This window comes from Felis catus, chromosome D1 (assembly GCF_018350175.1).
Source record: "Felis catus isolate Fca126 chromosome D1, F.catus_Fca126_mat1.0, whole genome shotgun sequence".
Classification (NCBI taxonomy): Eukaryota; Metazoa; Chordata; class Mammalia; order Carnivora; family Felidae; genus Felis; species Felis catus.
In genome coordinates this window covers 48,810,936-48,837,835 of record NC_058377.1, presented here as the reverse complement: position 1 = coordinate 48,837,835, position 26,900 = coordinate 48,810,936, and the positions used below count along the sequence as shown (strand labels likewise).

The 26,900-nt window shown below is 38.1% G+C and overlaps 1 protein-coding gene across 27 annotated transcripts in view; it reads right to left on the bottom strand.

Moving 5' to 3' along the window:
* DLG2 (discs large MAGUK scaffold protein 2) overlaps window positions 1-26,900 on the bottom strand; it is a 2,054,427-nt gene that overhangs the window by 364,732 nt on the left and 1,662,795 nt on the right. For all 27 annotated transcript variants that reach the window (XM_023239374.2, XM_045039809.1, XM_045039811.1 and 24 more), the window contains one exon: window positions 23,581-23,649. In XM_023239374.2, the coding sequence (XP_023095142.1) occupies window positions 23,581-23,649 (69 nt within the window). The remainder of the gene's footprint in view (window positions 1-23,580; window positions 23,650-26,900) is intronic.

Here is a 26,900-nt window from a genome sequence, read left to right as displayed (position 1 = left end):
AACAGGTTCCTTGCTAAGGCCATAACTTGTTTGCTCCATGGAAAAGTAGTAAAATTCAGATATGACAATGAACAAAAAGCATCTAGAAGACAGAAAAGTATTTTAGAAAAATGTATATTGAGATTCTATTTCCAACCATTTGGCAGATTAGATGTCCAGAAAACCCTCTTCATTACAAAGAAACTAAAAATTGTGAATAGAATACTTATAAAATATTTTTAAATGACTGGATAAGCTGGCAAATAGGTAAGAGAAATACTCAGAGGCCAAAAATGGAGGGGGAACACAAGAGAAGGAAGCACATACTGAGACTGGTAGAGACTAAAGAGCTTGTACAGGTTCCCAAAGAGCCTGTGTTCCAGTGCCCAAGTTGAAGGTAGCCTGCAGAATAGGACCATGTGGACCCAGAGATGGGGGTTAGATCAGAGACCCCAGAACAAGATCAGACCCCTGGGAGGCTATATCCTAAACAAAAGGATAAAGCACAAAAGCATTATCACCTCAATGATGTTAAGGATACATAGCTGACCTGACCTTGGCTCAAAGCAAGAAAAAAAGGCCAGGGAAACTAATCAAGGCAAGTCTGAATGTGGAAGAAGTTATACTATAGGGATAGAATTCACAGAACACTCCAAACTTTAGCTCAAAGCAAGAACCTAGCGAACTAATCAAAGTATGTCTGAATGTGGAAAAAGTTATACTATATGAATACAATTCCTAAAACTGAATAAATTAGGAAAAGAATAGAGGGAAATTCTTCCTGGGTGCTAGGGGAAAAGATGTGGCAATGTAGCTCCAGCATTGTGCCTTAGAGGCATTCTCCAGCTCACTGATATATATGAATATGCTGGTTGGTTGGGGTAACCCACAAGGTGGGTTTATGTAGCCATCGTAGCATAATGACGCTAGTAATTAAGGTCATCTGGTTGGCTGATTTCTCTCTCTCAGAGTCCAGGCTCACCAAGACACATGCTCATTAAAAATGGTTTTCTCTAGTACTTTTACTAATGAGAGTAAATGTGTTAATTAGCACATTATAGTATCTTGAACAGATGTATTTCCTATTGTACATTAGTAATTTGAAATAATACCATATAAGCTTGATTGCCTCTGAATACAATGACAAAAACAGTTTCAGAGCATGTAGCTAAGGCACAGATCCAAAAACATGATAATCCAATAAGGGGCTGTTATTCTCTGAGATCATGCATAAAGAGCCAGCTAGTATTCCTGTGCCCTCTCTTCTTTATTTTTCCACAAATGCAACTATATTCATATGAGCAATGTTAAGAAACAGGAGAGTGACAGGAGATCAAAGAGACTTTTCAGCAGGATGGGAAGATGTGTATAAGCACAAAGAAGGGGCATAGCAAAGGTGTGGCTTGGAGGTCAACCAAAAAGACTTTAAAACTGCAGGTTGATTATGACTGATGTCTTTTATCTAAATGATATAGCTCCTTAGAAGACTATAACACAATACATGCTTCACATTCAGATAATTAATTTGGTCAATTGATCAGTCAAGCAGATTAATGGACATCATCTAGACACACAAAGATAAAGGGCTTTTGTTGAACTGCTATTGTGAGGACATAATGTGAAGATAATATACAAGAAATCTCACATTACAGAGGGAGGATCTATGCTATAGACTTAATGATATAGAGGTTAGGCTGAATTTAGCAAAACAGTCACCACAAAGATACTGAGTATGGATGGTACTGTGTGAGATTAAAAAAAAAGAACTCTATTAGATGGGGATAGTATGGCATAGTGTGATACTGGAAAAGACTATGGGCAGTGGGGCTAGGTAGATCTAGGCTTGAACAACAGTCCTATCAATTAATAGCTAGGTGACCTTGTTGGCATTTTTTGATCTTATTTTTTTAGCTGTAAATTGTGAATAATATCTATTTTATGGCATTGTGAGGGTAAACTGAAGTAAGATATAAAGTGCTAGGATCACATAGCAAATGCTCACTAAATGCAAACTTACTTCCTTTTCCTCTACAAGTTACAACCTTTAGAAAACAAATAGTCCCACATAAAAATAATAAATCAAAAAATGCAAGGCCACATATGTTAAGTCCAAATGAGTGCTGTGGGTAATGAGAAATCTCTGCATTAAAGAAAAAAGATGAAGTCATGGAGAAGATAGAATCAGAGCTAAACCTTGATGGATGGGTAGAAATTAGTGAGGTGGAAAGGAAAGCAGATGGTATTTCAGTAGATGGCATGAGCCCAGGGCCAGAGGGGAGCAAATGAAAGATGTGTTTGGAGAACAGGGAGTATCACAGCTTGCATGGAGAGCAGAGTCTGTGTCAAAGAAAATGAGAAGACTGGGGCAGGTTGGGAAGAAACATGAATGCCAAGCTAAGGAATTCAGACTTTGCATTTGGATAATATCAAAGTATTGAATGTTTCTGCACCAAGGGGAGTGAATGCAGTAACTTTAGTTTGTAAACCTAAAAGTGTTCATGGCATGTGCTGTTTCTACAACCTCCCAAGTTTGCCTGCGAGAGGCTTAATTAAACATTCTAAAGGTCTTTAAAGACATCCCTGCTGCAAAGGAAGGGGCTTTGGTTGAGGCTATGACCACAGCCTTGGGTTGAACTGCTGATTTCTAGTTCATAGCCTTCATAAAGCTCTCTCTAAGTGCTCCTCTCTAGAGAAAATCTTTGAATTAGTTACACATCTGAGATTGCATGTAAAATTCTTGGTAAAAGGAATCAAACAGACAAATTAAATAACTTTCCACAAACATAAATCAACTATAGATTAGCATCAGTCTAATCTTGATTAGTTTGATTTTGAAATATTTGGAGTTTTTGCTTATTCACATATCACATATGATAATCTAATAACCATGTTTCATCTCAATTTGCTTTTGCGTAAATTTCTCAGAAAGACAAACAAGGAAGCAATTAAATTTTGCTCTCACATACGCTCTCACTTTTCGTAGTCATACCTTCTAAGGATCATCCCATCTCCAAAGCAAGAGAAAATAAATTATCCCTCTTGATTTATTTCATAATATTTTGGCTGAAAACTTCCCCATTAAATTATATATAGTATCCATAAGGACAGGTATTTGTTTCTGCTTCCTGTTGCATTTTGAATTTTTAAAGAGCAATTCGTTATAAAAGGAATCATTTTAGGAAACTCATCAAAAAAAAACTATAACCACTGTACTTGGTTTTTTAAAGTAGTTACATCATTTGTCCTCAAGATTTCAGAACTTGTGGAATATTGTTTGAAAACATTATGAAAGCCAGGATATAAGCAAAACTAATTTGATAATACGACTGGCGGGAGGTGGTGGAAGGTTTGGTGGGAGGGCTCTGAATATTTTTCCTAAAGGCAAAGCGTATTTTGTAAAAGATTTTTAAAATTATCTTTCGAGCTAGAGCTCTATGGCATTATGAAATTCCAATTAATTACTAAATATGCTACCCCTCTTTAATTAGTATGCTATGAGGAAAATGATTTGGATTAATTAAAATTCTTTGGATTCAAGGTTTCTAAGTCTTCTCTCACCTCTAATTTGGATACAGCCAGATTACTGTAGATAAGTTCTAGACAGAAACTTGTTTCCTAGTCCTGATTCCAACATTAACCCCTTGAAAAACAGTCTCCCTGATCAACAGTTTCCATACTTTATGATAGAGGGAATGATGAGGACAGTAAATCAGAATTGCTATGATCCCTTCCAATTCTAGCATTACATGTATTTGTTTAATGAAAATCAGAAATAAGAGTTTCCCACTTCTAACACCACAATTCTATTTGATTGTTCGATATACATCTATTTTATTTATTTATTTATTTATTTATTTATTTATTTATTTATTTACAATGTTTATTAAATACTTATTTAAATGTTTATTTGTTTTTGAGAGACAGAGAGAGACAGAGCATAAGCAGGGAAGGCACAGAGAAGAGGGAGACACAGAATCAGAAGCAGGCTCCAGGCTCTGAGATGTCAGCACAGAGCCCGACAGGGTACTTGAACACACAAACTGTGAGATCATGACCTGAGAAGTTGGACACTTAACCAACTGAGCCACCCAGGTGCTCCTCAATAGATATTTAGAAGTCATCTTGAGGAGAATAGAGAGGACATAAATGGCTATACTTTTAGGTACATAAGCTATTAAGCACTGCTGATGGAATTTTTGATAAGGAAGTGTTCCTTGTTGCGTTGTTCAATGTGTGACCTCAAGCCACATGTATTTTACATACTTGAAATGTGGCTGATATGACAGAAATACTTAATTTTCACTTTATTTAATTCTGAGAAATCTGTATTTAAACAGCCACACGTGTCTAGTGGCTCCTGTAATGGACAGCACAGTTCTAGAATCTCATTCTTTAGTGAAAGGGAACTCAGTTTTTGCTTTTGTTTTTTTCTCTTACCTCTCCATTACTCCCTAGTCTCCTTGAGGGGTTCCTCTTACCTATTTGCTATTCATAGGTGGTATTTCTAAAAACTTTACCTTTGTCTGCCTTCTCTCACTCTTTCCTTCTATCTCTTCCCTGCAGAGAAACTTTTCTTCCTTCAGGTCTCAGTTTGAGTGGTTCTATCTGACCACTCCACTCACTCTTATCTTCTACTCTAGCCTTCTAGCCTTCTGTAGGTCTTCCTCATGATGCTTATCTTACAATGAAGTTATTTGGTTTGCTTGTTGCCTATTTCCCACTGGAATATAATCACCATTGGAACGACACCACCTTGTGCCTCTAACACCTAGCATAGTGCCTGGCACATATTAGGGCCTTGATCTTTATTGAGACCAAGAGCTTGGTCGTGGCTTCAGATACACACTTAAATTTGAAACCTGGATTTCCATAGCTTATAAGACTGATCAATTTATTTCATCTTGCTGAGCCTGTTTTTTTTTATCCTTAAAGTAGGAATATACAAAACTAAACAAAAATATACAAAACTATAATTTTAATATAAAAGCCATAATTAATAACAGATACATACAAGGTCCTATGAAGGATTGGAGATAAATAATTTCTGGATGAGGTCCAGAGAAAGTTAGATGAAGGTGACTACATTTAAGTTATACATGAAAATATGGTTGGAATTACTTTGCTTGGCATGAAAGGTGGTATTCTGGGGCAGATGCAGGTTTTATAAAGTCTTAAGACTTTACAATTTGGGGTCCCCTCTTTAAAAAAAGAATATTACATGTGTAACATTATACTTCTTGAGTTTCTCATTCACCCAACGTGTTAGTGTCTGATATCTAAGAAGTGCTTAATAAATATGAGTTCCCTTTTCCCTCTGTGTCCCCAGCACCCAGCAGAGTGCCTGGCACAAGTACAGGGGCTTGAAGTGGCCCATGCAATTGAGAAATTCTAGAGTGTCAAGGTAAATTCACTCCTGGTGTTGTGCTTGGTGCTGGGAATATAGTTATTCCCATAACTATATTGTTATGGGATATAGTTGAATCTATATCCCATAGATATAGGGATCTAGTATATCTAGTATATCTAGTATATCTAGATTCACTTCCTGACTTCATGGAGTTTTCATTTTAGTGGGATAGGGAAGAAGATAAAAACAACCAATTATAATATCATTCATTCAACCACAAACAATTGGGGTAAATTTTATAACAGGTAGAGAGCCCTGATTTAACACAGAGATGTGGGGAGTAGGAGGGATAAGGAAAAGTATAAATGAAGGAAGTGAGATAATATGCAGTGTTTGGAGAAAAATAAGTATTCTTGCTTGACTAGAACATGGGGCTCTAGCAGGGCTGCAATGGAGACCTGGAGGCAGAGGCCATATCAGGATGATGTTCTTGAATAGGTAAACAGAGACGCAGATCTCAGTTCTCAGGAGAATAGAGTATTTGCACATTCGTTTAATCATTTACAAAAATTTACCCATCAGTCACTGGGCCAGACACTAGCTGGACCTTGGACATACAAAACTATGAGAGATATAGTCTCTGTCCATGGAGAGTTTACATTCTGTGTTGTGGGTTGAATTACCACCCCCCACTCCCCATCCTCCCTCTCAGATGTTGAAGTCCTGTTAGTATCTCAGAATGTGACATTATTTGGAAATAGGGTGGTTGCAGAGGTATTGTTAAGATGAGGACATAATGGAGTAGGGTAGGCCATTCCTCTGGGCTGACTGGTCTTCTGATAAAAAGACAGCCATGTGATGACACAGAGAGAATACTATACAAGGATAGAAGCAGAGACAGGAGTTATGTGTGAGCTGTAAACCAAGGAACATCCAACACTGTCAGCAAATCACCAGAAGCCAGGAAAGAGGCAAGGAAGGATTACCCTCCAGGTTTTAGAGAAAGGATAGCTCTGCCAACACCTTAATTTCAGACTTCCAACCTCCAGAATTGAGAGACAATAAATTTCTGTTATTTTAATCCACTCAGTTTGTGGTAATTTGTTATAACAGCTCTCTGAAGCTAATACATCCTGAAGCTAATAACTGCATAAGCCAAAACAGACTATGAGCCCAACCTGTTATGGAAGAAAGGGGATCATTGAAGTTGACCCAGTTCTCATGACGACTTCAATATAGAAAATTGATGTTAAGTAAAAGGCTAGTAATATTAGTAAAGGGTAGCTATCTGCAGAGCTTGGTCAGTGATCTTGGTATTTACATAACAAGACTTACCATAAACCTCATTAACAGAATTTTAAAAAGTTTCTCCATACTTAAGACATCTGTGTAAGAATTACTATAGAAAAAACAGCAAACCGCTAACATGAACAACATCATTCATTACTATTAATGAAATTCATTTTCAAAAATAGTATGTTAGGAAATACAAACACCTAACTAACCTTTAGCTACAGTTGGACACTTAAAAATTCTTCTCTTAAAAGAAACATTTAGCTCTTCTCTTCTCTGTGAGTATTGTGGGTGTGGCTTGTATAAATCCCTGTAGCTTTTTCCTGCTACAAGTTATGTTTTCTGCTAATTCCAGGGAAAGCTTTATATCATTATGAGTTGAGCCTTGATGGATTTTCTGATTTTTTTTTTTTTTTTTGGTCATCAGGAAAAGAAGTGGAAGATCACTGCTTTACATGCTGGTTTTTCCAACTGGGAAATTTCACTTCTTACCAATCTACTTCTTCCCAGATACCTGCACTTAGAAGTAGAGATTAGTTCAAAGCCTTCTTGGTATGAGATTCTTTTTTTTTTTTTTTTAATTTTTTTTTCAACGTTTATTTATTTTTGGGACAGAGAGAGACAGAGCATGAACGGGGGAGGGGCAGAGAGAGAGGGAGACACAGAATCGGAAACAGGCTCCAGGCTCCGAGCCATCAGCCCAGAGCCTGACGTGGGGCTCGAACTCACGGACCGCGAGATCGTGACCTGGCTGAAGTCGGACGCTTAATCGACTGAGCCACCCAGGCGCCCCGGTATGAGATTCTTAAAGTCATTCATTAACTAGTTCCTTTAGCCATAGTGAAATCTGAAAGCCAAATGTGGACAGTGACATTAACACAAAGTGATTTTAAAAGAATCATCAATATTTTTTTCCTTGAACAAACATTTGTGGCCTCATCTCCTGGCACACTCTCAAAAATACTCTAAATTTCAATCACGAAGTAACTCTGATTTTCTTTGAATTTCCAGCTTTTTCTCCAACACCAGACTTCTTCCCTCCCTTGGTCTTTGTATGCAAAGTCTTCTCTGCCTGCAGCTATCTGGCTCCTTCCCTTTGTATGCTTGGGAGGCTCCATTTCTTTCTTCATGACTTTAACCTTTGCTTTCCTTAGCTCTAACACTAGCTCCAATAGAATTGCACTGCACTGGACTCACATATGGACTGTCCTAATCATCATACTTTATCTCTGTATCTGTTTAACAATTAAGTGTTTAGAATCCTTTATACTTTAGTGGAGCTCCATTGGGGCTGGAATTATAACCATAAAGCAGACAGTTTCTGCTTCCCAGGAGTTTTCAATATAGTGGTAGATCAGAAGAGTAAACTGGCAATTATTAGGTCAGTAAGCTAAGACTGCGATCTTCTATAATGCTGACCACTTATTGTATGCTTGCTTTTTCTGCTTGACTCTGAGATTCTTGAGTGTCATGTTCACTTTGTGAGTTAGTGTCTGATATCTAGAAAGTGCCTAAGAGATATGAACTTACTTTCATTAGTTCTTGTGTCCCTAGTACCTGGTAAAATACCTGGCACAAAGAATATGTTCAATAAATGACTGTGGAATGAAACCTAGAAGAAACCTATATCTCAGTGCAAATGAGGTGGTCCTAAGAAGCTGGTTTTGATTAAAAAAAAAAAAAGTTGTAACACCGGGAACAAAAAAACGGGAGGGTAGCAAAGGGATAAGAACATTTGGTGTAGAGGAGTGGAGATGGGGAACCAAAAACACCCCATGTGCCCATTTGCAGAGTGTGAGTTCCATCCTGCAGTGGTCTAAAAGCCCAGTGTAGAATTCTTGTCACACCTGACCTGATACTGAAGGTTATATGAAAGACAAGAAATGGCTTAATGGGAAGTCACAGGATCAGCACTGTACAGGGCAAGATACTTCTGATATTTTACATCTCTTCCCCCCAATTTTCTCCTAAAATCACTCCTGTTTCCCAGTAACTTTTCCCTCTCCAGGCAAAAGAACCCTCTAAAAACAAAACAACAATGATCACAACAACAACAAAAAGCTCTAAGTGAATCTGTCTCCTTCATTTTGGTATGTCTACATCTTCAGTAGGGTATTATAATTTCTTAACTCATGAATCCTACAAATGATCCACAATGGTGCCACAATCACCATTTCAATTTGATTTGGGTCTCTTGGTGCTTGGATATGTCACTTAAGCCATAATCTTTACATCTTAGCACTAAAGTCACACATTTCTAGGAAGCTCAATAAACCTTATCTAATTCTTAGATGAAAGATTAATACAGAGAAAGCATGATGAAGTGAGAAAAGAATAACCAGAGGAAGACTCTTGTTCATCCTCATTCTCCTCTGGAAAGAGGGGTGGCCAGGATATTAGGAGACTGAATTCTGGTCTGGACTTTAGTGTGGCCTTGGAAAATCTCTTGCCTATCTCTGGACTCAGATAGTTCCCCCATATGGAAAGTAGATAGCTGGACATGGTAATAGCTTAGATATTTGGGAATTTTAATTCTCGTGTTAACTTTTTTCCCTCAAATTGAGGATGTCCCCCAAATAAATTAAAACTAGGAGAATATTGGAAGGCCACTGTCTACAAACACACAGAACTCAACCTTTGACAGCCATGGTTCTTTCGTCCCAAGGGTGTTTATATAAGGTTAGTTATTTAGATAGATAGAAAGATAGTTCTCCAGCACTCCTGTAACTTTGTAATCCATAACACATTCAACGCACCTAAATAGGCCATGAAATACATAATCCATTTGGTAAGAGGGAATAAACTACTACCATCACCCTTGGTCTTTTTCATACCTGAACATAATACAAATTTATATTTTGGTTAGTGAGGTGAGCTTTAAAATTAATTATAATCACCAACATTTATGAAGAGTTAAGACTATTTAATCCTTATGGTGTCCCTGTAAGTCAGGTATTATGTCCTCATTTGAAGATGAGAAAACTGAGGTTTGGAAAGGTTAAGTTTCTTGTCTAATATCAGCCAGCTAAAAGTGGTGGCAGCAGCATTCATACTTCTGATTGTCTACAAGAGCCTCTGTGGCTTCCAATATCGTACAAAACTACACAAAGAGAGGAAAAGAATAATAATCAGTTGGCTTATCTCCTCTAGGAAAACAAGGATGAGAAGTGGAGAAAATCAGTCACTCGGAGAGTGAATTCCCTATTCCTCAGGTCATAGTAGGAGAAGGAAATGTAACAAATCATCATTTGTTAAACACGGTCTGTGTCTGAGAACCTGTTTCATAATTATGTAATGAGATGGGACCTAGAAGCAACCTTAGGAGTTGTGAGCCTAGTAGAGAAACTCTTACATATGAAACAAGGGGAAAATTCCAAGCATTAAGTTGTGTGGTAGAGATTTAATCTATGATATAGGCAATCAAGAAGGGATCCTGGGGGATATATATGTAATAGTTGCCTATAAACCACTGAATGTAACGGAAATCACTGGAGAGGAGGTGTATGGAAGGAGTGGACATGTGTGCATGTATGTGAGCTAGTATACATGTGCATGGCTCTGAACTTATTCTGTCATATGTAAAATAAGGAGGTGGGATAAGGTGACACTTTACCCCAAAGTATTCTTTTCTCATCTGCTATACTTTCTGAGAGTCTGCCATTCTTGGGTCTAGAAGGGCTTTTGGACTTAGGGTGTCTGTTTCTAAAAAGGGCCTACTCTCTCCTCTTTGTTTTTCTACCATATACTGGGCTGTCTTCCACTATACTGACTGTATCTCCCTGAGGGCACAAGAGAGGTTCACAGGAAATTTTTGTTAAATGAACAATGAATGGAAACTTTATTGATTCCTGGTTTGGGAAAGAGGGAAGAGGTTCTAGCATATTTAGCTAGCATCTAGCATTCCTAGATGGAATATAGGGAAGGAGAAAAGAGGAGAACCAGCTCCTACTCAGTACCTAGTGCTTGTTAAGAACTGTTTACATATTTAAAAAAATAAATTCTCAAAACAATTTTATGAAGTAGTTATTAGTCTTTACAGATTAAAGAAACAGGCTCAGAGAGGTTCAGTAAGAGCTCAAGGTGATAAAATTAGTAAGAGCCAGTATTTAAATAAAAGTAGAGAGAAATCAAAACATCATGTTCTTTAAATTACACCAGGCTGCTATACCAAGGAGAGGAAATTGAGGACAAGCAAGCATTTCAGGGGTACAGAAGAAAAAATTACTGTAAGTGGAGAGATGTTTGTGTAAACATCTAAATATAGGTTTGTATAAACATTTAAATATCATGTAACATTGATACTGAAATGCGATTTCCCATCAATGTGCATAATTGATGCTTGATCACAGGAGAATTTCTATTTTCAGAATTAAAAGGCTTTGACAAGCATGGCTCCCTTCTACCCTTCCATGTAGCTTTTATAGACCTGTGCTTAAAATTAAAATTCCCGACTCCTACTACCAGCCCACGTGAGTATGGAATTTCCTCAGTCTGGAGACAGTACCTTTTCCCTTTGGGTTTGGTAGTCCCTTGATAAAAACACTCATAACCATGTCCCAACAGCACTACTGGTTTTCCCCAAATCAGCTGCTTGTTCTTTTGTTCTAAAACTACAAACATACAAGCTCAGCAAATTTTTGCAACTGTCAACATTGTGTCACCCCACTAGAATGTGTGCTCCTCAAAAGCAGGAACTGAACCTTTCTTCTTCTTCGTTATATTAAATTCCTCACTACAGTGCCTGGTACATATTGGGCATTCAGTGAATACTTAGTTGAATGCAGGAATGAATGAAAGGTACATTAGTCAAATCAACCACTAATTGAAAGAATGGATGGGTGGTGCTTGTCTCCTGCACAATTGTCCCTGAGCAGTATGACTTTGTATGTAACCAGCAGGAGACTTTACCAAGTGTGATCCATCAGTCAATAAAGGTTGCTGACTGACATCTTAAAAGCATATTCAGTAGAGTAAACATTTCCAGGACTGGAAATCAGCAGAGAGATTAAATAAAGGATAAAGACCACTGGCTGCTTTCCTGGTAATAGAGGGGCATCTGGCTTGTGGCATAGGATATGGATGTGCTCTTTGTTTAAACTCTTTATAATTGGCCAGGAAGAGGAAGTAAACAAATACCCTAATGGAATTTGAGAGTCTCTGAGGGATTAGCGATATATGCAGAGAAAAACACCAGATTCAGTTGGATATATAAAGATGGATGTCTCAAGATGAGTAATCCAATGAAGGCTGATAAATGATACTCAAAGCTATCTTTTTCATTCCCTGCTTTCTGCAGCCATCCCATCTCCCAGATCACAGCCAGGCAAGGTAAAAATATAATGAAAATCATTCTTTACAAGGGGTTCAATTCAAGGTCAAATGCAATGTCCAGTAAATATTCAACAGATGAGACTGAGGCTATTCCTGCTCAGGTGATAAATGAGCAACCAGAAAACCTCTCTGACCGCAACTTCTGTCTAGACTCATTTTTGTGAATGATAAAGACAGGGCAAAGAAGGACTGCCTCTGTCAATAAGACTAAAAGACGTGGTTGGGATGTCTTCAACATTTGTTTTCAGGTAGGATGGTCTAGTGATGTCAATGTGGGGCTGAATGATAAGCATCTGGTTTGCAGTCAAAGCTCCTCCTTTTCCCAGATATGCAATCTTGAGGAAGTCACCTATCTCACGACAGATCTGCAAACAGGATAAATGATTCTTACTCAGGCTCTCTTATGAAATTGTTATTGGGGTCAAATAGAATAACATCCATGAGATTTCTTTGTAAATTGTAATGCCCTGGACAAACATGAGCCTAGTACCTTCAGGATGGATAGCAGAAGGAAAGAGGGGGAAAAAAAAGAAGAAGAAATGGATGCAGAATCAAGACTAAAAGAAAAGGAGGAGGGAGTTTATGGAGAAAAGAGGAGAGGAAAAAACAAAGTAAGAGGGAGCAGGGAAAGAAGATAGAAGAAGAGAAGTATAGGAAGCAGCAGGGGCAAGGAAAGATTTTAGAGTTCTGGCACACAGGCAGATAAACAAGCAGACCAACACATCAAACAAAAGCCAAGGCACCAGCAGAACTGATGAGAGAAGGGATTCAGAAAATCACATCTATGCAGACCATGTAGTTCTGATAAAACAACTGCAAGCCTCCATCTGACAGCCTCTCTGGGGGAGACAGTCAACCATGAGTCAGCCTCCTCATTATAAATCTCTAAATGGCAAGCTCTACTGACTTCATGTTGCCCTAGTCAGTGTTCAGCTCAGAAATACATCCAGACAGATGTGTAATCACTGCCTGTGCCGTCATTAATGATGGTACTTTCTCTTTGCCTGGTTAAGGTCTCCTCATTGTTAAGGTGAGAGCCTTCTATGACATCCCTGACCTCCTGGTACCCTATTACAGATCCCCTATTACAGGCATTCAGGGCATCATAGGCCAGTTTTTCACAGTACTTGGCATAGTCACAGATTTACATTCGTTTGTGTGATTATTTGATTAACAGCTGCTTCTCCCTGCCAGACAGGGGGCAGAGGTAGTGTCTGCAGGGCTCATCATCATATTCCCAATTAATTTTATTGATTGGGCACAAACTCATGCAACTTGGTAAGAGTAGCCTTAATACTAGAGAGATAGAAGAAAAAGGGCAGCATTCAAAGAGGGATATTAGTATGATAATAAGTTGGTGCCAGGATTACAACTGGGAGATTTGTGACTGTTAAGTCTTTCTGCCAGTTTGGGCAGCTAAATCCTGTCATAGAATAGGTTTCCTACATTCATTTTTAATAGGTTGACAAGCTTATGACTGGGTGCTTTTTAAAAAATTCCTCCTTGGTTCATTATGTTAAATGTTTATTTATTTTTGAGAGAAGAAACAGAGACAGAGAGAAAGAGAGAGAGAGAGAAAGAGTACAGGGGAGGGACAGAGAGAGAGAGGTAGAGGGAGGATCCAAAGCAGGCTCCGTGCTATTGGCAAGAGCCTGGAGTGGGGCTCGAACCCACAAACCATGCTTAACTGACTGAGGCACCCAGACACCCTGTCATTCAGTATGTTAACTAGTTCTTCAATGCCATCTCAATGAACATCATGGATGATCATATTATTATTAGCTTTATTTATTTATTTATTTATTTATTTATTTATTTATTAATGTTTATTTATTTTTGAGAGAGAGAGACAGAGTGTGAGTGGGAGAGGAGCAGAGAGAGGGAGACACAGAATCCGAAGCAGGCTCCAGGCTCTGAGCTGTCAGCACAGAGCCCAACGCGGGGCTCGAACTCACAAACTGTGAGATCATGACCGGAGCTGAAGTTGGACGCTTACTGACTGAGCCACCCAGGTGCCCCATAGCATTAATAATTAGGAGTATTGATGAAGAGGGGCAATTTTTTAGTTGAATATTCTGTAGCACACTGTTTTTTGAGTATGTTTAATTATACAATAATAAGGAGGAAGTTTATTCATCACTTACTTTGAGCCCTTTATTAAAACACTTTATTAAAAACTAAAAAGGTTTCCAAGGAAAACATGCCGGATAAATAATCACATTGGCATTGAACTATGCACAGAAAAGAAGATTTACTAAAAACAGACACCCAAACCAAATTCCCTAGTGGATTCTGTGGCATCCCTCTAAAATAAATTCCAGCTGCTTGGCTATGAATATCTTCCATGTGCAAGGGCACCACAGAGGATAGCCCAGCAGCCCTTGATAACCAGACTCCTGACCTGTCACCCCGGCTTTCTTCCTAGTCCTGCTGGGTAAAACAGATGCCAAGAGTATAGAAATATCATTCCTCCACTTCCAATTCAGCACATTTCAAGATAAGTGAAGTCACCATTAGGTGCTTGTGCTATTTTTGTTTATGTTCTTATATGAAAACTGGATTTTTGACAATGCCTATCATGACAAAAACCTCCCAAACCCCAGGTATCATATTGAATTCCACACTGTATTTCAACAACTTACTTAGGCCTCCAAATTGGCCAATTTGTAATAATAAAACACCTATAATTCTGAGAGGGCAGGGAAAGGTGGTGATTTTAAAATGTGGGTTTAAATCTCAATTCTGCCACCTACTAGCTCTGTGACCTTGGGCGGCACCCTTAACTCCTCAAAGCCTCATTGTGTCCAATCATAAAGTGGGATAATGTGCCCATAAACAATAACTGTTATCAGAACTAGATGAGATCCACATAAGGCTCCTAAAACATATCACCTACTATTAAATAGGTAATATTTAATGTTATATATTTAGCATTTGAATACAGAAGATATCCTCTTTGGGCTCTGCAGTCTGTGTCTCCAAATGGCCTGCATTTGTGTTGGAGTGCTGTATACTCTTTATGTCTTTCTTATTTCATTGCTTTAAGGGAGCCTTTCTCTGATGGAATAGTAATGCTAATAAGTCTTTAGCTGAAAAAATATATAAATCTGGATCCTCAAGGTCACCTCCCAAAATCTATGTTGATATTTTACTTGACATTCCAAATTTGAGAAATTTTATCTGTCATATCCAGGGAAGTGGGCATTTTTCTGTTTTTATTTTTTCCCACAGTTTTTATTTCAACAGCAGATGGCATCAGAAACCCAGGCCCTGGGAGAGAGTTAGCATCCCATGAATTGGCAGCCCACATACATGCCCTAGTTCTCTGCAGCCTCAGCATTTTGTCAACACTGATAAATTTTTGGCAATCCTTAGAGTTTGTTGTGATGACACCTTTATACTTTCAGTTCCACACGTGCAAGGAAGAAAGATTACAAGGCCTGGGAAAGGAATGTCTTATCAAGTAAGAAAATGGAAAAAAGGAGCAGTAGGCTAGTAGAAATGGGGCTAAGGAGAATCAGCTGACAGCTCCACTGGGAGCAGAGGAGGAAACTGCAGGGACATGAGGAGAAATGAAAAGCAAACATATGGTGTGAACTACAGGAAACATACACTCTGGAATTATCCACTGTTCTGATTAATTTCTAATGGGTCCTCTGAGGTTTAAGACCTGAAGGTCCCTTTTCCCTCTCGAGATGAAAGGAGGGGTCTGTAAACTCCCTTCTTTCTTCCCCACAGCTAGGATCCCCCAGCAGGTGACCTAGCAACAAAAGTGAGGCTGTCACTCTGACCCAAGAGGCTAGTCTGTCTTTACTGCACTATAAATCACAAGCAAAAATATTTTTGGAGGAGTCAGGAGCAATTTTGATTTCTTCCAAGCATTTCTAAATATCACCTAGTTGCTATATTAAACAATTTTTTTTAAGTTTATTTGTTTATTTTGAGACAGAGGCAGCACAAGTGGGGAAGGGACAGAGAAAGAGAGAAGGAGAATCCCAAGCAGGCCCCTCACTGCCAGCACGGAGCCCACCATGGGCCTCAAACTCACAAAACCGTGAGATCAGGATCTGAGCCGAAAGCAAGAGTCATACACTTAACTGACTGAGCCACCCAGGTGCCCCTAGTTGCTGTATTTTTAATTTTCCTATATTCTCTCTAAGTAAACTCTTCAGCTATCAGGAGAACAAAATAAAGAAGAGGGCAAGAACTATATACGCTCTCTCAATGCATTCTAAACATACACAAAAATTCTCTCCACTTAACCCAACTTGGCCCCCTGTTTTGGTGAGGTCAATTACATTTCTGTGGTTAAAGAAGGTTTATATTTTTGACCAGGGATCCCAGCAACTAATAACCTGAATAAAGCTTCCCCTTCAAGTCTGATAGTAGTTCAGTGTACTTCTCAGCATACCAGGCTCCTCTCAGTTACTCTGGGAAACACTGCCTAGTATTGCTTTTGAGGATCAGGGCATGGAAATGTTTTGGACAGACTTCTGTGTAAGGAAGAAATTGACCATTCATATTGATTATGAATCCTGAAGGATGGCTGGATATGTGAGTGTGTGTGGGCAGAGATGACTCAAGCCACTGCCCCTGAGGGCCAGCTATCTAAAGCCCAGTGGTCCTTTAGGCCTCATGTTTGGAAATATTCTTACAAATTCAGAAGCCAAACTTTTCTATCTTCAAAAATCATTAAACTCTATAATGTTAGAGTTGGAAAGTATCTAAGATCTGCTCAAAATCACATAGTAAGATGTGGCAGAACTGAACCTAGAACCCAGATCTCCTGGTTCTCAGGTCAATGATGCTTACACTTTCTACAGTGACCATGTGTTTTGGAACCACATATCGGGGCACTTAGACCAAGACTATTTTAAGTCAGCATCATCCTGAAAAATCTGAAGCATGTTAGCTGCAAAAAAGCTCCCATAAAGGCAAAAGGAAATGGGTACAGGACAAGAGAACCAATGATTCCAGCCAAGCTTGTGTTCCCAGAGTGTTCCTTGGAAGCACACCTGTTCAGACCCAACATGGGAATGCCAGAGGCTCTCTGGCTGCAGTGGTGCCAAGGTGCCATGGTCTCAAGAATCCAGAGTGGTCTTAGAGTGTGGCGAGGGGGTCTCTTGTGTCAAACATAGGTTCATGGCTGTTCTTATCAAGACCAGCCAGTCCCTCTAAGAAAGAATGATGATGCTATTAACACCGAACAGTTAACCTGAGAGGATGGTTTTTCTCCTGGATGTATTTGTATACAGACAAGACTGCTTCTTGGTTATCCTTTGGATACTCACAGACCTCTCTATTTGGAGAGATTTTTAGTGAGGGTCTATTAGGCAAACCATCCACTCTGTAAACAATTCCTTCTATAATATTCATGAAGAGGGTCATCTGGTTTCTTGTTGAGTGCTACTTGTAAAGGGTGGTCAACACCTCACAGAGCAGCTATTTCATTGAGGTGAAAATGCCAGTTAGTGGAAAAGTACCTCTATGATGTTGCTGGAATGATCTTCTAAAGTAAGATAAAACAAAGCGTATGTCCTCTGGTGGATGAGAGAAAGCTACATGATAGCTGCAGATACTTCCTAGTTTGGGCTGTGTTAGCCAAGTACTTTAGTTTTTTGCACATGATTTCCCTTTTTTTAATCTCCACCTTGTTCCAAATAAGTTCCTCAAAATTTCACTTGTGTCCCCTTTCCTGAGAATCCTACCTGGTTTCCCAGAGGTAATCACTTGTAACCATTTCACTTTTAATTCCAGTGGTTATCTCCATATTGTTAACAGTATGCTTATAAGGAGAGTATTTCTTTAAATTCTATTTTGTTACCAGAATGACATGTTTCTTTGAGGATAGTTTTTCTCTATGTATGTGTATTTTATTGTTTTTTTTTTTTTTTGTCATTTTATGGGTTTTGTTAAACTGTTCAGTAACTCATGGCTGGCTGTTGATATTTAAGAATGAAGTAGTAGAAAGGCTGTAGGGGCTGCTGCAGATAAGGGCAAGCCTTTTCCACTGAAAGACTTCAGGTTAGGCAAGCAAACCTGAAAGCTGTCCCTGTAATTGGCATACCATGAAGGGCTCTGCTGTGTGGTTACATGCAAACTAGCTTAGCTAGGTTCCTCAGAAGAAATTCTATTTCTTTAGAGAAGAGCCTTCATTTTCTGACAGGTGGTAAGTCACTGCCTTGTAGCTGTTCTGTATCAGGAGTGTGTGTGCTGAGTAGGGGTATCCTCAGTCCTATTCTCAGACTCTGCTCTCAGCCCATCTGTTGTCACTGTTCTGAAGTCTCTGAATTTCCTGGGCTTGCTAGGCAGTTCTGCCGCCTCCTGAGCTGTAGGCATCCAATGCTGCTGCACTTTGGTGGGCCTTTTTGTGGGTGGCATCCCTGGAAACAACTTTAGAAGATGGCATTTACATAGAACACAATGGCCCTGACTCCCTGGGTGATCTAAGTCTGGGCTGCTTTGCTCTATTTCATCCATCTATACCCTACCATCTGCTGTCATCCAGAAGTGTGAGGAAATCTTTTGGCCTCTGATACCTCTCCCACTTCCTTTACCATTATGGGATTGTGTCTTCTTTATTCTTTTAAGTGTCCTTTTAATGGGGTCTCAGGAGGAAGAAGAGATTCAGGTGTGGGCTGTATCTGTCAACTTGAACCTGAAGCAAGGAGCTCACACTGTTAATGGGGATGTTATTCTGCCTCCTCATGTCTGGCATAAAGATGATTCAGATATCGATTTAAAAAACAGCAGTAACTCTAGGTAGAGGCTCAATTAGACAGTTTTGTTGTCTTCATGGATCAAATTAAGTGGAAATCTGAAATATCTCCAATTATTTTATGTCAAGTAAATAGCAACTTAGGTGAAAAATATATAAACATATGGACTTTTAAAGTACATTCACTTAAAAATTATCCTAAGTAGTTGCTTTTCACAAAAGCATTAGGAAAGAGAATTTTGAAGCAAGGAAATTTCCAATTTCAGTTGATTGCCTGCACTCAGCAGTATAACACCTTAATGAGAATCCTGTTAAAGACCCATTGGCCTATGCAAAGTGAAAAATTACTTTCCCACTATGGGCTCAGTGACAATGATTGTATGTCACATTATCTCTCTATTTGTTGGCCAGCTGGGCACTTAGAGCATGAATTTTAGTGTTCTGGGCTTTGTGGAGAATTACTGAGGTATCCCCTTCTAAATATTCCTGCAGCACAAAATTATTTCTGCCTCAAATATTTTATATCCAGAAATGCTTTACACAAATACATATATATACATATATATACACACATATACAGTATATACATATACATACATATATATATTTAATAGCAGGTGTTCAACGTGGGTCTTCAAGCTAATTGTGGGTATAAAAATAAAAGTTTTGTTTTTTCAGAACACTTGGAATAAGTATATATTCAGCTAGTACTTATTGAGGGCCTAATATGTACCTGCTACTTTTGTAGAAAGTTGGTGAGTCCTGTGCTATTCTCCTCTTGGTTGTGGAGAAAACTCATGCTTAGAGAGGGTAAGGGTCCTGTTTTGAGAATGACAACAACAGATGGCAAAGAGGGCAGGATTCGAAACCAATTTTTTGATTCCAGACTCTATTTCCTTCCATGATTGCAGGGAAAACAGTATTTTTCATACTGCATGATTCACTAGATATGACGAAAAATGCTTTATACCAGCTAAAACAATGGAGTATAGCTGAGATTACAAGTTGTGTTTTTTATAAAAGGACTCACTCTTCCATTTATGACGTCAGGGTAAGGCCTTCACATCTTTGGTCTCATATTAGCAGAGAATTAGCATTAGTGGTTGTGGTTATCACAGAGGTAATTTCACTCAAGTGGAAAACAGTGCAAAAGGCTAAAACAATATTTATTGGCAAACTGCTCATAAGCTTTTGTGAGTAAGAAGAAAGAAGAGATTTGGAAATAGCTTTAGAAGAAAATGCCATTATTTAGAACAGCTGGAGGGAATCCTCTCTGTGTTAATGACCAATATGTGGCATGACAGCCATATTGCACCCTTCCAAGGGAGGTCTTCACAAGGAACAAGGAAGGTGAAGTTGAGACCAGTGGGAAGCTCAGCTCCCCACTCTCACCTGTACCACAAACAACACCTCTGCCATGTAGCATGTACATGGGCTTCCAGATCCACCCCAAATGGTGGGTTATTAGCTCTGTTTAATGGTTTCCAGATTTAGAGTCAGTTCCGGTTCTTTATCATTTTTTAAATGAAAGCCCTAGGAAGTTCTTCACTATGTCTCACTTATCCTGAAAGTGCTTTATGAATGGTGTGACCAGAGCTCTCCGCCTCAATAAAGACTTTTTATGCTGCACTGTTGTACAGCAGACTCCAATTTGATTTCAAATCCAAACTGTGCTACTTTCTATGTAGGTGTCCTTGGGAAAAGTACTTAACCTCCTGAGAATCAAGATTTACAAAAAGGATGCCTATTTCATAAGACTATTTTGGAAATAAAATTAGAGAAGATAGATGAATGGATGAGGGGAGAGAGAGAGAGAGAGAGAGAGAGAGAGAGAGAGAATGAGAACATACCAGGTACCTAATAAGCACTTGATAAATAGTTTCTTTTCTCTTCCCTTAAAGGACTATCCATGAATATGTACTATTTTTATTCCCAACAAGTTGCACATTTTGAATGTAATCTCATTAATGATAAACTCACTTCTTCCAATCATAGAATCTTGACCCTGTCCATGTTTCCTTGATAAAATGCTGTCCCATCCCTTTAACTCTGGATGTACTTTCCATGCTAGCTCTCCATGTCTGATTTAACATGCAGAATTCAAAACTGATCACAGTCCTTTGGAGAAGGTTATCAGTGAGTTTTGTGGAATAGTTTTTCCAAACTATGGCTCTTTCCAGAAAGGGGAAATCGATGGGGGTGGTATGGAGAGTTCAGTCACAAGTCTGACTGATGAACATTCTCAAGTCCAACTGGAGACTGTTCACAGGCTGGGGGAGACTGTTTCCTCTCATGTGTTTATGTAGTCTCTCTGTCCTAAACTTTCTCAGATATATATACACCAGAAATGTAAGAGCATTTTTTATGCAGGTCCTATATTCTGTCTTTTGGAGCTGAGGATAAGCCAATATGTAGAAAAGGCTTACACTATTCTTTAATGTGTTTAACAAGCATTTAAATATAATCTTGGCAATTAAAATACTTTTGTATATAAATATTAACTCAACAATGAAGCAAACTCAATGATTTGGATTGCTTCCACAAATGAGCATTACCTGTGTATATAGGAATAAGTCTCTCTAAAGTAGCGATGACACCAGTCCCTGACTGTTTTAACGAATCTTTATTTAATATAAATTTGAAACTCTCCCGCCTGATAAATTAAGTATATGTTATGAATAACAATAACAACAGCAATGAACATTATACTATACTATAGCAAATACACATATAATTCCAGTAATATTATAAAAAACAATAAATATAATTTTAATTATTGAGAAAAACTCTGTAAGGAAATACATTTTACAGATGAGGAAATTGAACATATAAAATCAAACAAACAAACAGACAAACAAAAAACAAAACAAAACAAAAAACCAAGCCATTTGCTATCACCCAGCTCATAAGTTCCTGAGCCCAGATTTAAACTCAGTGATTCTGGCTATGATCCAGAATCTAGACCACCTTCAGTATTACTACAGAACCAAATGCGGCGAAGTATTGATTACTTACTTTGCCTTTGTTTTTTTGTTTTTTTTGTTTTTTTTTTTTTTTGTGAACTAGAACAAATGTTACAATTAAGACACTGCCCTGTTGAGAAGAAAGTTACTTAAATTCTCCAAAACTAAATTCATATTTAGCAACCACCCCTATCTCTCTGTTTTTGTTTGTTTACTACAGGAACAAAAGTGCTTTGACATTCTTTACCATCACAAACAGAAAAGGCAGGCTACCAGGGGAAGGAGGTGTCCTTTTCAGGGAGTGCAGTGACTATGGAGAAGCCACATTCCTTTTGCTCACCTTCCTATGGGTTTAGGGACATCCTGAGCTGAGGGCAAAAAATGGCACTCTGAAAAGTATTTATAGTATTTATACTCTTCCAGGAAGTAAAGAGCAATGTCTCTTTCCTAGATGGATATCCACTTACCCATGGAATTTGCTGCATTGCCCTGTTGCTACCCAGGTTGGAAAAGAACCCTGGGCAGTGAAGACAAGAAGGTCAGCCAGGGAGAGAAGAGGCAAGGACTGTCCCTGGTAAGCTCAACCTGAGGAGGAGGAAAGATACCTGCCACTCATGCCTGCAAGCCTCATGTTTGAAGCTGCTGAGGACAGATGAGAAAGGGGCACTCTGGGAGGAATGGGAGGGACTGCTAGGACTCAGGCAGTGGTGCATGCATGGTAAGTCACAGTGTGCCACTGCTAGGAGTTCTGTGGAAGAGACAGCTGAGTCATCCAAGGGACCACATGGCTGGGGGAGCTGTGGGAGTCTCCCAGCATCTGTGCATGGTTGGTTATCCACCCATCCAGGCTACATCACCAGAGATAACCAAGAAAAAGGGACTGGCCACAGTGGAATGATAAGGAAATTCCATTTCCAGTTTCCTTTTTTGCCCCAATACTACCAGAGGAGAAATCTAAGAGAAATGACAATCTACAGGGTGATGTGAGAAGAAGACAACACCTCTGTCAACTCCACATTCTGGTGGAACTCAAGCCCTAATTAAGTTAGAAGGAGGGACAGAGGTCTGAACAAAACAAACTTTTAAAACAGAAAGGCTTGAATTGAAATGTCATTAAGGAAGCCTACCTGTCAACGAGAAATAGGTTTGAAGCAAATTTGGTAACAGAGATTGGAAAAGTAAAATGATTTAATTTTTATAAGTTAACCAATGAAATGTTCTCAATTAAAACTGTTGTAATTATCAAGCAAGTAGAGGGAAATATTAGCCCCTTCCCTCCATCCTCTCCAGCTTTTACCTGATTGGAGAATTCAGAAATACAAAACACTAAGTCTTCTACAGGTAAGCCTGCTCAGCCAATATCTCCATTCTTATCTCCTGCTCCACTGTCTCACACACCGTAGGCTGCATCACTCGATCACTTAATGGCCTTATGACACCTCGTGGTTGCTCATGTATTCATGTTTTTGCACATGCCCTTTCTTCTGCTCAGAGTACCCTTACTTCCAGTGTCTGTCAGGCAAATATCCACAGATGCTTCAGTTCTCAGCTTGAGAGTTATATAATCTCTGAAACCATCCTGAACTGCTTCCCCCTCCTTTGATGCCCATTTTCATCCATGTTTCCAACCTGGATCCTCCCTTAATCTCTTATATGCCTCTCTTTGTGATGGTTACACAGGATACAAATTTGTGTCTGTATTTCTGCCCCTCCCACCAGACAATAAGAGTTCTGAAGGGAAAGAAGAGATCTTATGTGTCTTGTTAAACATTGCACCTAGCACAGTACTTGGCATATAACATAAGTTTTATAAATATTTGCTAAGGAAAGAAGGAAGGTAGGTAGGGAAGGAGGAAGAAAGAAAGGAAGAAAGAAAGAAAATTTCTTTACGTTCAAGTGATGAGGCTGCACGGTTTAGTTTAAGAGAAGGCTCCATATTATTATCTTACCCTTCCAGGGAGATGGCCCGTTGGAGAGTTACGGAAGGCTGGCGGGTTGCCGTGCTGTGCTGAGAATGACTGCAACAAAGAAAGAAAAACAAACACAGATCATTTATTTAAAATGTCTTTGCACATTCTCATCAGTCTTATTGTCAAGTAAAGGGCCCATCTTGAAAGAAATACGGTAGAGATTGAATGGCTATTCTTTGGTGATAAGTAGACTCATCCACAAAATTTAGTACTCTACCAGATAAGGGGTTAATATTTTTTTAAAACTTGATTTCAACATGTATTCTTCATTTGAAGTAAACTTCAAATGACAGACATTAATGGAAACAAAATATTTAGAAGAGGTAATTTTTTCCCTTTGGAATGAGACAACAAAGAGCATAGAAATATAAACTTCATCATAATGTAGTGTCTTACTTTTTTAATGCAGAACATTTTTTATAACAAAGTTTAAAACAGTGAATTTGAACATCAGAAGTATTTAATTAGTATAAGTTTTCATTTTAGTTCACACTTGTAACACCTGTAAAATTAATAACAATTCAGCTGCTGGATGAACACAAAAACTTGAAAAATGAGACTTATGGTTGCATACCAACCTTAGAATTTAATGTAATTCCACATCTTGTTTTGGTCATGTGGTAGTAAGACCTATCTTATGGATAAGCAGTTGCAGTAAGAATTATAATGTTTATTCTTCATTAGGCACATATATTGCCTGAGTCATTTTTCTAAGTTTGTATGTTTATATCTTTTACTTCTCTCAATCCTATGAGGTATGCACTGTCTCCATTAACAGATGAAGAAACTAAGCTAAAGAGAGGTTTAGAAACTTGTCCAAGTCATGTGGTAAATACCTGTGCTTGAGATGGCATCTACACTGATTTTAAAGCCATTATTCTTAACCATCATGTTGTCTCATCTCCCAATTAGTGACAATTTTTCAAGTTTGTAAGAATGTGCTTTGCAATCTCAGAATACTCTTCGATTAGAGAGAGGTTCGTCTAAGATATGCACAATGACAACAGCAAGAAGCAATGCTTTGTGGATTTCCTATGTGTTAAAATGTATTATAAAATGTGTTTCAGTGTGTAATGTTAGTTTGCAGTATTGATTTAATATCTTAGTTGTAATGTTAGTTACATATACATATAGGGTATGAAGGTGTATATACACAAATATATGAATGAAGAGAACCCGAGTCCACTGTTTGTAGAACAGTTAGACTCCTTTACATAGACAGCTCCACCATTTCTCAGCATATACTTCTGAAAACACCAACATTGTCAGAGAGCCAAGCGGTAGCCTACAGATTTTCATCCAGAACTTCGGTCATTAAGGACGAGAAGCAGTATCTCTCTGTGAATAGTTTTTAATTGTGACATGGATGACAGTTATGTGAGGTTGAGGGAGCAAAATTTGGGACAGTAGCTAAAAGCTAGAGAATGTTTTTTTAAGTTAAGGATTGTGTCCTAAATTTGCTGGCATCCTTCACAGTGTCAAGCACTATATATGTTCACTGAACATGTTTTGATTGACCAGTTGAAAAGCAGCAGAGCATTCAGGAGCTGGACCATGTAGCCAGACTTCCTGAGTTCAAATCCCAGCTCCACCACATGGACCAATGTGACCTTGCTCATTATCTACCGGTATCTGTGTATCAGTTTCTTACCTGTGAGATTGGGATAGTAATAGTACTTTCCTCCAGGGATTGTTACAAGGATTCAGGGAATACAATATTTAGAACAGTGTCTGTTACATGGTAAAACTACATAAGTGTTTGTTAAATAGATTAACTAATATGATTTAGCAGTGTGTCTACTTTAACATATTTAGTACTAAATAAGAATTACTTAGATCACTTCTTTTAGCTATCTAGTCACTGCCCCAAAGTGTATATTTGTGAATATAAGTTTGGTGACAAATATCAAATTAAAATACATTTTCTATTGTAAAAATACTATAAAATTAATGAAAATCAAAATAAGGAAAAGCTTTAAAAACTCACATATAATTCCATTACCTTGTATCATATGTTACAGAATTATTTAATTTAAATACTGCAGCTGTCCTTTAGGTATGTATGAGTATCCACATTTTATATATTAAAAAAGACACACAGAACTTTAATGACTTATCAGAAATCAACAGCTAGAATTCAAACTAAAGCCTGTCTTGTTGCCAAGTGTGTGTACTTTCCACACTATGCTATTGACTTTCTATATGTCCACATGTGCTTGATGTAATTTTATATATACATGGACCATATATAAGATTACATCCTGCATTTGTTCCTCACATTATAATTTAAGCATTTTTATAGGGATTCCATAATTATTATTTTGGTGTTATATAATGTTACTTCCTCTCAACATATAATAATAATTTACTATTATAATATAATGCATATTATATAATAATTTATAATTATATAATTATATATAATAATTTATTTAACTATCCTTTTATGGTTAGGTATTTGGGTTTTTTCTACTGTTTTAATATCATTAATAATGCTGCAGGGACATATTGATACCAATTACTTTTTCTTATTTGACAATTTCCTTTGACTATATTCCCCAAATGCAAACATTTACTAGGTTCTTTTTGTTGGTGTTGTTAAAGCTTATTTAGTTATTTTGAGAGAGACAGAGATAATGTGAGCGAGGGAGGGGCAGAGAGAGAGTTTTCTGTGCTGTGAGCGCAGAGCCAGATGTGGGGTTCGAACTCCCAAAACTGTGAGATCGTGACCTGAGCCGAAATGAAGAGTCTGATGCTTAACTGACTGAGCCACCCAGGCATCCCAACATTTACTAGGTTCTTGATTTATGTTATTAATTACTTTTCAAAAGTTTTGTACCATTTTATTACCTCTTCTCTACCTATATTTAATACATTTTCAAATAAAAAGTATAAAATATATAAACATCACTTTCACCACAATCATAGAGGCACTGATATTATAATTAAAAAAACTGTTAAGTATAAAATGATACTTCAGATTTATGAGTACTTGTGTGTTCATTAGTGAAAATGACCATTTTTTCTATATGTTTAATTGCTAATGTATTTCTTTGTTTAAACTGTTTAATCCCTTCCTTTACTGTATATATTCCACTGGTTTAGGAAGTGCCAACAGTCATTCTTGGGTAAAGATCAATGATGCTTGCTAACCAAGATTAATGAGTAACTAGAATTCTTGATAGCTTCCTCACCATTAGCCTAGCCCATATAATTAAAACAAAGAAATATTCAGTAATCTCACTTTACTTATCACTACTTTAAACTAATTACGTTATTATTCTCCTTTAAATTATTCC